The sequence below is a fragment of the Bufo gargarizans genome, chromosome 10 (assembly GCF_014858855.1).
Source record: "Bufo gargarizans isolate SCDJY-AF-19 chromosome 10, ASM1485885v1, whole genome shotgun sequence".
Lineage (NCBI taxonomy): Eukaryota > Metazoa > Chordata > Amphibia > Anura > Bufonidae > Bufo > Bufo gargarizans.
In genome coordinates, this window is record NC_058089.1 from 113,166,571 (window position 1) to 113,184,559 (window position 17,989).

The 17,989-nt window shown below is 44.9% G+C and overlaps 1 protein-coding gene across 1 annotated transcript; it reads left to right on the plus strand.

Moving 5' to 3' along the window:
* On the plus strand, nt 1-11,824 carry LOC122921041 (leucine-rich repeat-containing protein 36-like). The gene is made up of 11 exons (XM_044270925.1): nt 1-202; nt 1,377-1,444; nt 2,670-2,740; nt 6,323-6,371; nt 6,686-7,069; nt 7,150-7,448; nt 9,038-9,194; nt 9,281-9,375; nt 10,644-10,767; nt 10,852-10,966; nt 11,312-11,824. Exons 1-11 carry the CDS (start codon nt 87-89, stop codon nt 11,517-11,519), a joined length of 1,686 nt encoding a protein of 561 aa, XP_044126860.1. The 5' UTR covers nt 1-86; the 3' UTR covers nt 11,520-11,824.
* The last annotated feature ends 6,165 nt before the right edge of the window (nt 11,825-17,989 follow it).

A 17,989-nucleotide genomic window follows, 5' to 3' on the forward strand; every position in this document is an offset into this window, starting at 1 on the left:
TCGCATCCTCGGCTCCTCCAGATCTGGGGGGGAGGGGGGAAAGGTGAAAAGCTGCATGTCTGAGAATCAGACCCTTCTGAGCAGATATGTCATTGTTTGCAGACGAACGGCCGGTGCGGGAGACTGAAAGGAAAAACGCAAAGTTCAATTTCCAGCTAAAAGACTATAAAACTAAGGAGATGCCGGAGGTGGATATCAGCAGGTAAGTGCACGGTCCTACTGCTGATAGTCATTGAGATATGTATCGCAATACCTAGATTTATTGTCTGTACTTTGTATCTGATTCTACGTAGTGTCCAGAGATCTATACATAAGGGTCTGTTCACACTGTGTTAGAGGTGTATGTTCAGCGTCTGCACTAGGAACGCTAGCGTCACATGTGTTAAATGGACCCATAGGCCTCTATTCAGTTCTTTTGGCCACGTTGGGGTCGTTCCCACCAGGAACACTGTTCTTTTTACTGTATGGAGTAGCGCAGCCTATTGCTATATGCTATACAGAGGAAGCCATTGAACGTGGGCACCTATGGGTGACAGATGGTATCTGTTAAATGCATGGCTGATGTTTCTGTTGGGAGGACAGAAATCTGGCATGGACACACGACAGCCAAGAGCCTAAACTGTCGCCATATACTGTACCAATGTATGGACATCATATTTATCAAGCCCATTCTCCACTTTTTTGGGTGCGTGCAAGTTTTAGAACAGTGGTGGAAGACCTGAAGTGCATGCTAACAGGAGAAAATACTGGCCATAGACCCCACAGGGAAATTTCCCAGCAGCCCGATGCCCAGGGGGCTGCCAGCTGGATACCTAACAATCTGAAACTCTCCGTAGTTATTAATGCTAGGGGCATCATGCGCCTGGCCGGTGGCTGCAGGTGCCCTCCTAAAGTGAACGATATCGTCGTCCTAAGGACGGTAATATAGTTAAATGCTGCAGTGGAGGGATTAATATTTAGTGCTGCACTATGGCATTGCTGTCCCGACTAATTCTGTTGTCCCTGCCTATCTGTATTGTCAACATGGGGCCTCTTTTTTTTAGCTTCTCTTTCCAGTCCACCCCTGATACTGGCATACTGCTCATGCAGCCCAAGTAATGTCAGATCAGAAGGGTAGGAGGGGGTAAGCCGGATCCCCATTGACTATAATGGGATCCGGCCACTTTTCCGGCATAAATACCGCTGCATGTAGTGGTTCTTGTCTGGCTGACAGCGAGCGCTTATGCTGGAACAGCCTAATACTGGTGTGCCCCCCCCCCCCCCAGTCCTAACACTGAGCTCATTGTATCTGCTTCTGTATCATCATATTCCACTTTATATAGAATGATGGAAGTCTATAGACTACATTTATACCGTACATGTCTTGTGTCTTTCAGCACAGGGAGCTCTTACACCCAGAAGACATCAGCCAAAACTCACCTGGATTTTGACATGAGCAACGCAGGTAAAATATTTCAAGGATGTATCACATTAAACTAACATTTCTCCTAAAGCAGAATTTTGTAGAATATTTGCCGATGTAGCCACAGCTACAAAATTTGTATTGTGTCCTTGGTATTTGTATAAGGGGTGTATTCAGGGCATACTATCCACTTATATTACTGGCAAGTAATCCAGACTGATTTAACATGTCCTGAATGCACTTGTATGAATAGCCCCTTAAAGGGGTTGTCCCAATACCAAGGCTTACCCCTACCTATCCACAAGATAGCAGACAAGTGTCTGTTCAGCAGGAGTCCAACTGCTGAGGCCCCTGCCAAACGTGAGAACAGGGACCTCATTTCCCCCCATTTGAATAAAGTATCTCTCGTTTAGTTCCCTAGAGTTAAAAGGGTATTCCGTTTAGGATAGTGCTTGGCTATTTCCAGAACCCCCATAGAAATAAATGGAGCAGCTGCATACATGCTCAGTTTGCAGCTTCACAGGGTACAGGGTCTCCATTCTTGTTATCGTGGGGGTCCCAGCAGTTGGCCCCCCCACCGATCAGACACATAGGTCTTTGTAATGGGACAACACCTTTAAACAGGATGTCTCTCTGCGCTATTGTAATCAATAGGAGCTCTGCAGCCGAGACTCCATGCTTGTTACTGATGCTTTTATAAAATATTAAGTCAATGGGTGCTCATATTTACACCGCCCAATGCATGCTGATTTGGGGGTGAAAGACTGTTGCTACGATCATTCATCCCCCATTCAGTTTCCATATTGTGTGCAGCATGTCCATTTACACAGTGCGATGTGCTGCAGACAAACAACTATGTCTGGTGCACATGAAAAATTTGATCACCTGACAAACGAGTGTTCGCTTGTTTGTCCGGTGATCGGCAGCACAATTACACGGTGCGGTGATCAGGAACAAGCATTTTGCCCTCCCAAAGAGACGACATGGCTCTGTCTGCTGCGGAAGCTTCTCTACCAGTTACATGTGTCTGTGCGAGGTAGCTGAATGAGGAGGAATTTGTTAATGCACTAAATGGCACATAAAGTTTATAGTAAGCCATACAGCCGATTAAGGTAATTTACCATATGACCACTAGGGGGTAGTGTTTTTTATCCATCTTGATACAAGAAACCTATGGGTGACATAATACCTTGAAAATAGAATTAAAAAGTAAAGAAATCCATAAGTACTAAAGCTATATACCATATACCGGTAAATTTCATTCTAGAATTCGGCAAGGTAAATGGACGTGAGAATGAACGTACAGACTACATGAAGATCTCCCCATCTAAATATAAGGTAGGTAGGTGCAAGTATCTACATACTGGTGCTGGTGTATTAAGGTGGATTTAGACGAGCAGAAATCGCTTAAGTGATCACACGCACCAGCGACTAAACGACCAAACGTTGTAACAGACAACTAGCATTTAAAATAACCGATTATCATGTATTTTGTTAACGATAATTAGAGATGAGTGAATTTCATATTTTGAAATTCGTTCACGCTTCGTTTACTGGTAAAAGGTGAATTGCTTTATGGATTCAGTTACCACGGACCATAATGCAATTCTTTGACGGAATGCATAACGGAATGCCTTTAGAGGCATTCCGTTATTCATTCCGTCATAATAGAAGTTTATGCAGGGATGTCCTCTCCTGCAAACCTGAAACGGGACGGATCTGTTTTACAGCCCATAGACTTCTATTATGACGAAATTAATAACGGAATGCCTCTAAAGGCATTCAGTCATAGAATTGCATTATGGTTCGTGGTAACTGAATCCATAACGCAATTCACCTTTCCCAGTAAACTAATCGCAAACAAATTTCATAACCGGAAATTCGCTCATCTCTAACGATAATTGTACTTGTTCGCACTAACAGTTTCACAGGCCTTGAGCGAGCGTTTTTGGTCAGATCGCTAAATCGTTGAAAACCTTTACCTGAAACGATAATTGTTCATCTTCCATCGCTTGCTTTGGACTCCTAACGATTATCTGCTTGTCTAAAGCCACCTTTAGGCCTTGGTCACACAGCATGAAGATAAAATGTTATAGTAAACTAAGAAAAAAAAAAAGTTGTGGAAATTACTTGAATGGAGATGAACTGCAATACCAGACACAACCAATGGACAGGACTGGAGCGGTTTTTGTGGGGAGGAAGCTTTCCTGCTAATTTCATAAGACAAGCAGAAAACACTTATATTGCTACATTTTAGGGATCGACCGATATTGATTTTTTTAGAGCAGATACCGATAACCTGTGCCGATAGCCGATTAACTTATACAGATATTCTGTGCATTTTCAGTTACGACGTTCACCACATAGGAGACTTTTTTTTTTTATTTTATATTTTAATAGTTTGGACTTTTCGGACGTGGCAATATGTGATATGTTTATTTATTGTTTATATATTTTATATGTAAAATTGGGAAAGGGGGTGATTTATACTTAATATTTAGGTGTTTTTTTTTTATTTATTTATTAACCATTTTCCCCCTTAGGGGCTAGAACCTGGGATCTTTTCGTTTCAATCGTTTTTATTGAGGTTTTACATGGCATATAAAACAATAACCGGGAATACCCGGACAGGATACACTGTGAGAAAAGCATAACAATTACACAGCCTGGGATCTTTTAATCCCTTATCCTAATCACCTTAATAGAGCTCTATCAGGGTGACTAGGACCTCACACACTCCCTGCTGCCCTGTGCATAGTGCACACAGCAGCAGGAAGATTGCCATGGCAGCCAGGGCTTCTGTAGCGTCCTGGCTGCCATGGTAACCGATCGGAGCCCCAGGATTACACTGCTGGGGCTCTGATCAGAAGCTGCCACTGCCACCAATGAGGAGGAGGGGAGGGGACCCTGTGGCCACTGCCACCAATGACTTTAATACTGAGGGGGGACGCACTGTGCCACCAATGACTTTAATACTGGGGGGGAGGGTGCACTGCGCCACCAATGATAATTAACGTTTAATACAGGAGGTGGGTGTGTCGGCGCAGAATCGCATAGCCGGCACCCTGTCTATGACGGGGAGCTGCGATCAGCGGCAGCAGTCAACCCCTCAGGTGCGGCACTGCCGCTGATCGCAGCTTCCCATCATATAGCTGGACACTATATGTATTTGTATTAGACGTTAATTATCATTGGTGTCGCAGTGCGCCCGTCCCTCCTCCTCTCATCTCTCCTCATTGGCAGCGCGGCACAGCAGGGAGGGAGAGAGTAACTCTGTCACTCCTGTGCTGCTGAGGGAACATGAGCGCGCTGACAGCAGCGTTCTGTGATAGCGAGCTGGATGCATTATCGGCAAGGTTAGATGCCGATAACTTAAAAAATCATGAATATCGGCCGATAATATTGGCAACTCCGATAATCGGTCGATCCCTACTACATTTCAAATTGTAAAATTAAACTGCTTTGTAAGCGGCCTTCATAAAAAATTTCCTACAGTTTTGCTGCTGTAGAGTGTGTGTACCTCCTTCACCTATGTGACTGTCCTGCTGAATCTTACAGCGCACTACAACTGGATGTGTCTACTCTCTCTGCTTTCCCCCTTCCTTGTCTCAGTCTTAGGGCCCTTGTACACGACCGTATGCCCTCAGAGACATACGGTCCGTGAGCAGGCCATATGTCCCGGAGCAGCATTGATCATGCGCACGGGAGCACACAGCATCATCGATTTTAATGATGCTGAACACGTCCAGCTGCCAGCGGGGCTATTGTCCCACACTCATAAGATCATATGAGTGCGGGACAATAGGCCCGACATGCACATCATCATGGTCATCTATGATGCTGTGTGCTCCCGTGCGCACAATCAATGCCGCTCCGGTTCATATGGCCCGCTCACGGACTGTATGTCTTTGAGGGCATATGGTCGTTTGCAAGGGCCCTTAAAGATATCAGTTGGAAGAGGAGAAGGTTGTACACTGCAGGTCAGAGTGTGGATAGGGGGGGTGAAAATCCAAGGAGAGCAACTGACACAGGCTGTAGATGGGGAAGAAGCACACACAAGGTAAACAGCAGTGGGATGACAGGAGTGTCACATATGCTATGTACAAGTGTAGGGAGAGAATAGAGCACCCATGGAAGAATCTGGAGGGGGAGAGAGAATTGCACAGGCAGTGTACGTAGTGAGAGAACCTACGGCAGACTCTGCAAGGAGAGGGAGTATATGTATTGAGAGAACCCACGGCAGACTCTGCAAGGGGAGGGAGAATAACACAGGCAATGTATGTAGTGAGAGAACCCATGGCAGACTCTGCAAGTGGAGGGAGTATAACACAGGCAATGTATGTAGTGAGAGAAGTTCGAACCCACCGCAAACTCTGCAAGGAGAGGGAGTATAACACAGGTTCTATATGTATTGAGAGAACCCACGGCAGACTCTGCAAGGAGAGGGAGTATAACACCGGTTCTGGATGTAGTGAGAGAACCCACGGCAGACTCTGCAAGGAGAGGGAGAATAACACCGGCTCTATATGTAGTGAGAGAACCCACGGCAGACTCTGGTATCTCAAATTCCTTAGCATCATTGATAGTCAGTACAAGTGGGAGGATATGCCTCATGGGCTGTAGAAGGAGAAAATCGGTACAAAAATCAAGGGCTAGTGAAGACAACAGCATCCTGGACATGTGGATGAGTCCCTCACAGCATAACTTATTGGGAGGGACTCAGCCACATGAGAGAAGTCAGAAATTAGGAGCAGGTTGTAGACCGAATGTTAGGGGTCAGAGAAAGAAGAGTACAGACTGAAACTTAGTGCAACATTTTTTTTTCTTACTCAAGATAACCTCTAACATATGTAAGAATGATGTTTTCCATGTCGGAGGTCTCTATAGCCTTTAAATGCATTTCTTCCTCCTTATTCACAGACTAATGAGCACCAGTCATACGTGCCGCCGCAGAGCGACTTTGAAGACGGTATTGGTATAATTTGTGCTTCACTATAATTACTTGTGTTACTAACAACATTGGGGTCACTAACGGTTCTAAGCAGATAAATGACCCGTGTCCGCTGCATTAATCACGTCATTTAATACATAAATAAAACCTGCACAAAGCGGTCACCCGAGTCATCTCTACCTATCATAGTCCTTCTCACATCAAGCGCTACTCCCGTGTGCACCCCTGTATTTATACGCCCGCCAGGGGGTCAAATTAGTTCTAAGGAAATTACCATTTATCAAAGTGCCCTTTAGCTTCACAAGATTTCTTGTCTTTTCTGATATTTACAGAATACCGCCCCTTACCTTCACCCACGCGTTCATCCCTGCGTTCTCCTGGTCCCTCGTCACGAGTCAAGGAAGGGCACCGTGTTTCCTTTGCAGAATTGACCATTTCAGAGCTGTACCCAAAGAAAGAGGAATTGGCCCGACGATCAGAAATTAACGACAATCTTGCCTGCGCAGGAAAACATACATTAGATACACCTACATCGGGGCTCAGCTTCAAAAATACCTACCTCACGTCCACCCCAGTAAGGAAGGAGGATGCCGGCAGTGAACGGGCGAGGGTTGACAGCAACGTCTTTAGTGGCATTGGACAGAGCACAGAATCCAGAGATCATCTTAAGTCTGTGGAGGAGTCAAGCAGAGATAGACTACTGAGACTGAGCTCAGGTAAGTCGTACAGCCTCCTGCCATACAGCAGGGACCATCTTTGAATCCCTTTAGTAATCTGTTGGATTTTCCCTTTGTAGATCTTTATGTGACCACACATCTGACTGACCCCCCTGCGTCTTCAAATTCACTCTCTGCCTTAAGAAAAGGTTTTACCGATGTGTCCAAGACCTACGCGCTGCCGTCTAAACTCGCATTGGCAAATACCCATCTGTCCACAGGAAAAAGTATGAGCCGCCCCGAATTTAACAGAGACTACAAGAACTCCTGGAACCTGGATAGACCATCTGCCACAAAGTTTGACAGCCTGACCGTGCCACCGAATGGACTGAAAAGAGCCAGCAGCCTGAACTCTCTGCTATCTCCTACAGTCAGCAGTGTGAGTGTGCATCTACCTGCCGGTGGTATGTGGGCACAGGGATGCCTGGTACTGCAGAGATACCCAGCACTGAGCTAACCGTGGTTGTAGGGCAGGCATCCTCAAACTGCGGCCCTCCAGCTGTTGTAAAACTACAACTCCCACAATGCCCTGCTGTAGGCTGATACCTGTAGGCTGTTCGGGCATGCTGGGAGTTGTAGTTTTGCAACAGCTGGAGGACCGCAGTTTGAGGATGCCTGTTGTAGGTTATTATATAAAGATAAGTTCAGCATCTTTGGAATGTACTTTGTTTCAATTGCTCCATTTCAAGAGCTCTGCTTGTTTTCAGTGAATGGAAAACCTGTACAGCTGAGAGTTTGCTGCAATGTTATGCACAATACACAAGCAGCGCAAACCTCTCAAGGCAAAAGTTGTGTAAATTTATGTGAACGATCATGCTCTTTACAGGTGCCCATACATTTTAAAGGGTCACTGGGTTTTGAGAACTTTTGATAGGTTAGAGACATAGCAAAAGTTTTGATTGGTGGGGGCCCGAGCGCTGAGACACCCACCAATCTGTACATTGAGGATAGCGAAGTGTGTGCATATCATGCACCCTCTCTTCCCTGCTGGAGATGAAGCGAGACAGACTCCATAGAAGTCTATGGGTCCGTCTCAATTCAGTCCCCTGCAGCGAGGAGAGAGAGATATGCATGCACTTATCTCTCCTCATTCTAGCGATCGCTGGGGGTCTCAGCACTCACACCCCCAACAATCAAAACTTAATGTTTCTATGACATATCAAAAGTTTTCTCAAAACTCAGTGCCCCTTTAATTCCTCCTCCATACGTGCTTGGTTTGGCCAAGAATGTATCTGTTTTTAATCTCAAGAGGAGAAAGCTGCCAATGACTCCAAGTTCAGCCAACGATAATCTGATATATATAGAGGGGCCTTAATTCAACTAAGATTGTCTAGACTGGGTACACTGTAACAAACTTTCAGCTGTGAGAAGTCCTTTATTTTTCATTCAGGTTTTTATTTTACTGACTGCAAGCAGAGATCTTAAAAACATAAAAATGTAAATATGAAGTGTAGTAAAAAGTTGCATGGATTAAAGGGGTTATCCCACAAAAATTATTTGTCTATCCACCGGATAGGTGATACGCATCAGATCCCAGGGGTCTGACTGCTGGAAACCCCACGATCCTGAGAATGAGGGGTTCCCAAGTCTCCTCTCTAAATGGAGCAAGTGTGCGCCTGTCAGTCCACCAGTCCATTCACTTCCATGGAATTGATGGAGTACTTGTCTACATCCGCCCCATAGATCTGAATGGAACGCTGGACCGACATTTGCACTAACGCTCCATTCAGAAAGGAGACTTGGGGATCCCAGCAGTCGAACAACCCTCCCCTACCTCGACCTGATATTTGCATAGCTGAGCAATAATTTTCATTGAATAACCTCTTTTAATGTTTAGCTATAAGACCGATGTCCATAGATCTGCCATAATATATGATGCAATACAGAGGCGGCACTTTCAGCGTTTGGGTCTTATATTGGGCCATTATCACAAGGTAGTTCATAGGTATCTATTACAAAATTTTTCAGAGTGACGATCTGCCGAGCGGAAATGAGCTGAAAACAAGGGTCAGCTCCGGGAGCAGCGAGGCCCCTAGTGTCAATTACGTCCTGCACCAGCTGATGGACTTGGTAGACCGCTACTGGAATGGTTCAGGATCCCTTCTGCAGAACCACAGGTTCCTGGGTACGAACACTACATTTAGTATTAGGACTGTAGTGCATTTCAGGGTCTGAAAAGCTGACCTCCATATACTGCTTATTTCATACCAGTACCTGCTCAAGATCTGCTCTCACGGCTGATGTCAGCGAGACAGACGGTGGATTCTACAGTCAGCCACAGACGAGATGAAGACGGCGAGACCACAGTAGGTTGTGTGTGACATACACTGCTCCAACCATGGACATACAGGTGGCCACGTACCTGCACCCAGGGTCACCTGCTGTTGGACTCCACACTTCCATCACATCTGATGGGAAAAAAAAATATATAGCTCTGTAGGCAACCCAGCGGATCCCTCGGCAAAATCAGATAGACCCTAATACATGTCTGGCAGCTTCTTATCCTCCTCTATAATGACAGGGGGAAGGCAGATCTCCTTAAAAACATGGCTGCCTGCTTCCTGAAACCACACCGGTCCATGGGTCATATCTGGAATTGCATCCCAGCTCCATTGAAGTGAATGATGCTGAGCTGCAATACCACACGCATAAATTCCAGAGTAAATGCAGTACAAAGTAAGTGAATGGGGTTTTAAAAAATCCATTGCGTTACAGCAGATTTTTGCCATGCTGCCCATTTTTCGAATCCACATAAAGTCCCCACCTGTTGAAGGAACATTGTGGATGTTCAGCATGGGTTTCGGTGATTGCTATGCCAAGCGTAAAATCTGCAGTTATATTCACATTACACATGGAGATTGTGTAGTAAAATGTTTAGGCAGGATAAGCAACGGTGTGTGACTCCGCCATTAGGATATATCCTCATGGGGCATAAATGCTGTAGAATAGTGGGCAGAAAATCTGATTTAGGCCGAAAGCACACGGCCGTGAGCGGTCCGTGGTATCCCGGCCTGGCATCCTGCCGACAGCAGGAGCGCACGTAGTCATTGGTTGCTATAACGCCGTGCACTACATGCCGCCGCTGCACTACAGTAATACGCTCGTATAGATCATTTGGCCTTAATCAAATCTCATCCACACATTGAGTGTCATTTACTAACATCCCTACACCGGTTTTTGGCATAAAAAAAAACATTGCAAGAACTCTTTTTGAGACTTTTTGCATGCCAGCACAATATTTTGTTGCATCAACGTTTTTCCGTTGTCCTCACCACTTGGGAAGGGCCAGGACATTGGCCATGGCAAATTTACTAACATTTACACCTAGAAACAGGTGTAAATGTTGGTAAAAAAAATTCTCCACTCACAGACTGTTGTAGATGAGGATTGTCTGGCGGCACAGAGGGGAAACAGACCCCTAGTGTGTGTATAAAAAAATAAAATAAAATCCTCATGGAAATTGCCATGCGGATTTTATGCTCCCAGCGTGTCAATTTATGCTGCCGATTTCATTCTTTGCATTGAAGGTGAAATCCACAACAAATCCGCCGGTAACTTGTTTTCTTTCCCTTAGGATTCCATAAAACTAAAGTTGGTAAAAGTCATGGAGGAAAATCATTTCCTACGGACCAAAGTGTATAAACTGGAGAACCAGGCCGCTCGTAACGAAGGGTCGGCAGCCTGGTCTTTACCCCAAGGTATTTTCTCTTAAGACGGTGCTGTGCTGGGATTGTTTAAAGCTCCTCAGTCGCAGTAATCTAACAGAAGCTTTTTGTTTTCAGAGGATCTGCGGCAGAAGTACGAGCAGCTGAGCCTTCAGGTGGAATCATTACAGCAGCAGCTGGAGAAAACCAATAAACTGCAGGAGACGGTTCACCTGTTACACAACAGCCAGAGGTACATGTACTATAGACACTAATGGGTTCTCCAGCTGCCGGTCCAGAAACACTGGCATTCTCATATTGGAGAGTTAGACCTAGAAATTATTATCAAATAAAATACTCTTTAGGGTTCGGCTATACGGCAATTTTGGCAGTGACGGCTGCTGCGCGACTAAAAATCACAGTGTAGCCGGGCTGCTGTAGGAACCAATGAGATTGCAACACGCAAAAAAATAAACCCAACACTGCTGGATTTGTTGCGATTCGCATTACGCAGAAAACATACAAGTCACACTGAGCTGTCATGGCCAAAATCACTATGTGACCGTACCCTTATGCCTCTCATTTCTGTGCCCCGCAGGTCATTAGTCTCCACTAATGAATACCTCCTGGAGCAACTTCAGAAAATCTCTCCCAACACAATCTCCAGGCCTTCGCGAGGAACTTCCCCTGACAGGACTGGAATGCAACGATACCTCTATTCTGAGCCTGGCGAGCCCAGCACCCCGACATCTCACAGCACTGGGCACTACAGGACTCCGGAGAGGCTCAGCCTGTGCCCATTATAAAGCCACAGTCGTTTTACACATCCTCCCATCACGAAATGCACCCTTCAATCACAAGGAGCAGCCATTCCATGATTTCAGATGTTTTCGGGCCAAATTAAAGTGCCACAAAATGAGTTTTGCATAGTATTGACTGGTATTATAGACCACGTGTCGGGTACCAGCCCCACAGATTGGTGCGCAGAGCATCGGAGCTACCCATTAGGTGTGTTAGCTGCTTTTGGTTCATACGCCCATCATTGCGAGTGCCACAATACTCAGGAACAGGGTCTGGTTATTTTATCACATGGCCAATGAGTATATTGTAATGTCTATCATGAATTCAGGAAGTTTGTAACTTTATGTACATTTTTTTTTTTTAACTAATCATTTGACTAATTGACTGTTTTTATATAAACTATCATGTGAAATGATTTACTCCGTTCTTGTGATATATGGGGGTTATCCTTATGTGCAGAACAGTCCAGAACAACCTCCATGGTGGACATTGGGTCAGTCAGTGATGGCATATCCTACTGATACTCATGGGTATAAAAATGGGGGGGAGGGGGGGGCATCAGCGCTTAAACTTTTTAATTGGTCTGTGCAGCTTACTTGATATAACAAAGCACACACACTCCATGCTAGGAGAGACTTAAATAACTATAGCCATGAATCCCAAAAACAGAGACCTGCTGTGAATGGATAGCTGGTATAGTATGGGGCTTATGAAAATAGCCGAGCAAATGTACTTGACTATTTTCAGTAGTCCCATAGCTGTAAATGGAGTATGCTCTTAAAGGGGTTTTTCAGGTGTTTGATATTGATAACCTATCCTAGGGATAGGTCATCAATATCAGATTAGTGGGGGTCTGACTCCAGGCACCACCGCCGATCAGCTGTTTGAGGTGGCCATGTCCTCCTCACAGCTTACCAAGCACAGTGCCGTCCATTGTATAGTGGCTGTGCCTGGTATTGCAGCTCAGTCTCATTCACTTGAATGAGACAGAGCTGAACCTAGGCCATTTGGCTGATAAATGTGACATCACAGGAGTAGGCAGAGGCTGCTGTTGCCAGGAGTGGGACCCCCCCACTGATCATATATTGAGGACCTATCCTGAGGATAGGCCATCCATGTCAAACCCTTTACTTAATAGATGTGGGTCTCATGGGTGCAAGTCCCGCAACGAAGACATTTATGGCATATCCTATCAAGATGCCGCAGATGGTATTACCCAGATATACTTACATATTTAACAGCTGACTATCGAATGGCTGCATTAGTTAATGTGACAACAGACAGGACATTACACATTTGCAGGAACATAGGCAAGTGGCTTTTTTTCTTTATGCTACTAACTTTCGTCTGCCTGACTATACAGGCGCAACCCATGTACATTGTAGGTTGTACCCAGGCCTGGATTATGTGCACAATGTATGGCACATGATTCAGGACGTGCCAGGAGCCCAATTACACCGGGGAGTGTGGCACTGGCCTGGTAGGGGCATTGTCATAATCAATGTGATAGTTGTAAGCCACATGAAAGGGGACACATGTTAAAAACAAAAAAATAACCCACTTTAAATTCTTTACAGCACTCCTGATATGGTTGAAGGTCTGAAGCATAAAACCTTTTAGTTGCCTGCTTTTGCACCCGTTCAATTTCCTCTCTTTTTGTAGGTGGGGTCTCCAGATCTAGACAGAGTATTCCAGATACGTTCTCACTAGCATTCTGTACAGAGGGTTCACAAACTCTTCCTACTGGTTATACAGTGGCACGCAAAAGGTTGGGCACCCCTGATCAAAATGACTGTTACTGTGAACAGTTAAGCGAATATGAAATGATCTCCAAAAGGCATAAAGTTAAGGATGACACATTACCTTTATATTTTAAGCAACATTTTTTTTTTTTTTCATCTTTTACACTTTCAAAGTAACAAAAAAGGAAAGGGCCTGAAGAAAGACTTTAGGCACCCTGTATGGTTAGTACCTAGTACCACCCCCTTTCGCAAGTATCAGAGCTTGTAAACACAGTTTGTAGCAGGCAAGACTTTCAATTCTTGTTTGAGGGATTTTAATCTATTCTTCTAGTTCGGCGAGATTCCTGGGCCATCTTGAATGCACTGCTTTTGAGGTCTGTTCACAGGTTTTCAGATCAGGGGCCTGTGAGGGCCATGGTAAAACCTTCAGCTTGCACCTTTTGAGGTGTGTTTAGGATCATTATCGATTTGCAGAAGCCATCCTCTTTTCAACGTTGGCTTTTTTTTTTTTTTTTTTTTTTTTTTTTTTACAGTTAGTTGTTTGCTTCCAGAATTTGCTGGAATTTTATTGAATCCATTCTTCCCTCTACCTGTTAAATGTTCCCCATGCCATTGGCTGCCACACATCCCCAAAGCATAATTAATCCACCCCCCATGCATAACCCTTTCTTGATGCAGCAATTTTCTGTTTTGTTTTACCACCGAATGCAGACATTAGCCACAGGTGCCTGCTGTATGAAACAGCAGCCACCCGGCAGCTATAACACTCGCTCTGCTCCAAGCAGAAAGCGGCTGTCGGGAAGCAGTTAATGGATGGAGAGGTGTTCTATTCATGAAATTCTGTGCCCTTTTCTCTCCGATTGGTCCACAGGACTTGTTATTTTGTAAACTTCTGTCTCTGAATTTTGTGGTGAAGATGTAGATGTTTTCTTCTGACACACATTTGTGCAGGTGTCTGAACAGTAGAACAATGTACCACGACTGCAGAGGCTGCCAAGTCTTCCTGAAGGTCTCTTACAGGCAATCAAGGGTTTCCGATTTGCCTTTCTCGCCATCCTACAAGCAGCTGTCTGACATTTTTCATGGTCTTCCAGACCTCCTCCGTTCCTGTTAACTGCCATTTCTTAATTACATTTCGAACTGAGAAAATGGTAACCAAAAAAAAACACATTGCTTTTTTTTTAGCTTTCTCCTGCTTTGTGGGCCTCAACTATTTTCAGAGTGTTAGGAAGCTGCTTAGAAGAACCCATGGCTGCAGTTCTTTGGGACAAGGTTAGGAGTCTGGGTATTTATAAAGCTTTGAAGTTTGCTTCACCTGGCTTTTCCTAGTGATGATTGTGAACAAGCCTTCAGACTATCAGGCTACCTCTGTCAAAGTTATCCGAGTGCTAACATCTCCTTGGGTTCCCATACTTTTTCAAGGTACACCTTTCCTTTTTTACTCTAAAATTGTACAAAACAAATACACTGATATTGCTTAACACAGTGTTTCCCAACCAGTGAGCCTCCAGCTGTTGCAAAACTACAACTCCCAGCATGCTTGGACAGCCTTTGGCTGTGCGGGCATGCTGGGAGTTGTAGTTTTGCAACAGCTGGAGGCACACTGGTTGGGAAACACTGGCTTAACATGTTGAGATAATTTCTTCAACTTACTTAACTGTTCACAGTAACAGTAATTTCGAGCAGGGGTGCCCAAACTTTTGCATGCCAGTGTACCTCTAGTTATACACTTCCATTCTTTGGACCATTTATCCAGAGAAGTTAATTATTTTTTTCCATGTTACAAGCCCCTCCAGGAATATCTATCCTGTTACATACTTCATCAGCAAACCTTCTCCTAGGTCACCAACCAAAATATTAAAATGACCCAGGACAGACCCTTGAGGTCACCACTTGCAAACTGCCTCTAAGAATGCAACCATTAACAACCCTCCGGTGTCCATTACTCAGCCAACTGTGACTCCAAACTATCCAGGGTTTAAAGGGGTTGTGTCACTTCAGCAGATAGGATTTATCATGTAGAGAAAGTTAATACAAGGCACTCACTAATGTATTGTGGTTGTCCATATTGCCTCCTTTGCTGGCTGGATTCATTTTTCCATCTGATTATACACTGCTTGTTTCCAGGGGTTAGGACCACTGCCGCAGGTACGAGGTGCCCAGTACAGGTGCTGCTGCGCATGTGTGCCAATGTGCGATCCCATGGTCCTGGCCAACAGAGATAGGCCAATGCTTTTTCCTATAGTGTGCAAGCACAACCACCGCTGCTGGATTGCTGGGTGGTCATAACCATGGAAACAAGCAGTGTATAATGTGATGGAAAAATGAATCCAGGAAGCAATATGGCCAGAACACAATATATTAGCAAGTACCTTGCATTTATTATGTAGAGGAAGTTATTTGCCGAGGTGATACAACCCCTTTAGGTCCCATCTTCAATTCACATCGGAGGGATGGAATTATTATGCCATTGTAAGCCACATATTCTACACGTCATACATGTGAATTTGCCATTGATTTTACCCTTCCTAATGTAAAGGGTTAAATCCGCATCAAAATCCACCTGCAAGACACAGATTTTGCTATAGATCTGTCCATGAAGTGAATCTACACCAAGTGTGAATAAAACTCTTATTTTCACAAATGGATGTCCTTGACCTGCAAAGGAAAGGGGGGGGGATAGAAGTGCGGTGAAAGGAGACATTACACGTGAAGTGCTGGTGTCAACAGTTTACACGTTTATTACAGATGCAAGGATTCCTGCGCACATTGTAAACAGCAGGTTATGGTTAGTACTACATTCCCTTCTCTAGCACCGCTGGGACCTATACTAGTCCCAAAGCATAACACCAATCAAAACCTGCCATCTCCAGTCCCTCTTCCCTTCACAGTCCTCACTAACAGGGGTCTAGGAAGCTGAGATACAGGAGCTGTTTGCATGGTCTTCATTTTGCATTGCGGTGTGAATGGTCCTGTGCCGTCTACTCATCAGCAATGAATCTGTTCTCTCGCTCATTACCAATATCCCCCACCCCCCAATTACAGAGAGACAGCCATACAGTGAGGGGACCCTGCATACAACTCCTTCCATCTCAGCTTCCTGGATGTGGGGTACCGTCTATAACGATCATTATCATATATTTATATAGTAAAGCCTCATTCAGATGGTCATGTGGTTATACCGGAAATAACACCCAGACGCTACAGCAGTAAGTAAAGCGGGGGGGGGCCCAAGTATTACATCCAGAATACAGAGGGTTAAATACATGTACAGGATGCTCACCCTGAATTAACATTAAAAAGGATTCAGGATAGATCATTAATATCTGATCAGTGGGGGGGGGGGGCTGACTCCTGCCAATCAGCCGTTGGAAGGGGCCACCTCGCTCAGTGCTGCCACCTCTGCAGCTCAAATGAATGAGCTACAATACCAAGCACAGCCACTATAGAGCATGCGGCGCTGTGCTTGGTATACTATGAAGAGGCCACAGCTCTTGTCCCAGCACCATAACCCCTTTGGTGGGTGAACCGGAGTCAGACCACGACTGATGAGATACTGAAGAAATATCCAGCGAGAAGTCATGAATATTTAGGCACCTCTAAAAAATCACCAGTTCAATGTACATTCCCCCTTAGCTATGGGAGTGATCCCAGTCATCTGCAGCATTGGTTTATCAGCATCTCCAGTCTGGATGGGACACAGGCCGCCATCTGGCCATTTCTACAGCTAAAAGGGAGCAATTAACCAGCATCAGGAATTACTGTTTAACCAATTGTCCAATATAGTCATCATTAGTTCAGAAGTGTAGAGGCCGGGACCAATCCAGCCACAGAAGAGAGAACATTCAGAGGTCTCCTCGTCCTGGGACAGGTAAAAGGAACACATAGGGCTGTGGTAACACATGATAAAGCATGACAACTGTAAGTGAATGGAGACTGAATCTTAAACAGAGAGAACTATACACCCACACGGGTGAGCGTTAGCTACCAATCGCCTACTACACCGGAAGGATCTGTTTAAGGCTGGATTCACACATTTAGTTTTTGGTGCAGCCGGGAGTGGCCCATAAAAGAAGGGGGGGGGGGGGGGAAATCAAAATATATATAATTCTCCAGTCTATTGTAAGTGTATTTCCCATGAAATCCAGCATCTAAATGTGTGGCCACAGCATAAAAGTATATTCGCAGATTTGTAAATATAAGGTATTCACATTCAGCAGATTTATTGCAGAAATTTCTGCAACTGAACATCTGTTCCCTTCATCTTAATGCGGTTGTTTCTGCAGCAGGAGCGAGGATTTCTGCACGTCCCATTAAGGCTACTTACACTTGCAGTAGCCTTTTCCGCGGCGTGCCGTAGGTTTATTCTGGACGCCTCTCGGCATGTTTGCCGTGCTGCGGCCAGACCTCCGGCCCATCCCCATTATGGTAAATGGGGCCGGAGAGGACTTCCAGCAGCACGGATCCGGCAGGCTGTTCTAGCGACAGAAAAGGCTAGCGCAAGTATGAAAGTAGCCCAAGATGAATGGGAGAGGCGAGGTAATTCCTGCAACAAATCTGCCATGTGGGAACATATCCCAACGGTATCTAGGAGAAGCTCATATTCACTTAAAGGCCAGGTCCACTTTTTTATTTATTTTATTTTTTATTGTGCCAATGTATCCAAAAAAAATTCCCAACTTTACAGAAGGCCTTTAATAAAAAAAAATGACTTAAAGGGGTTTTCTCATCTC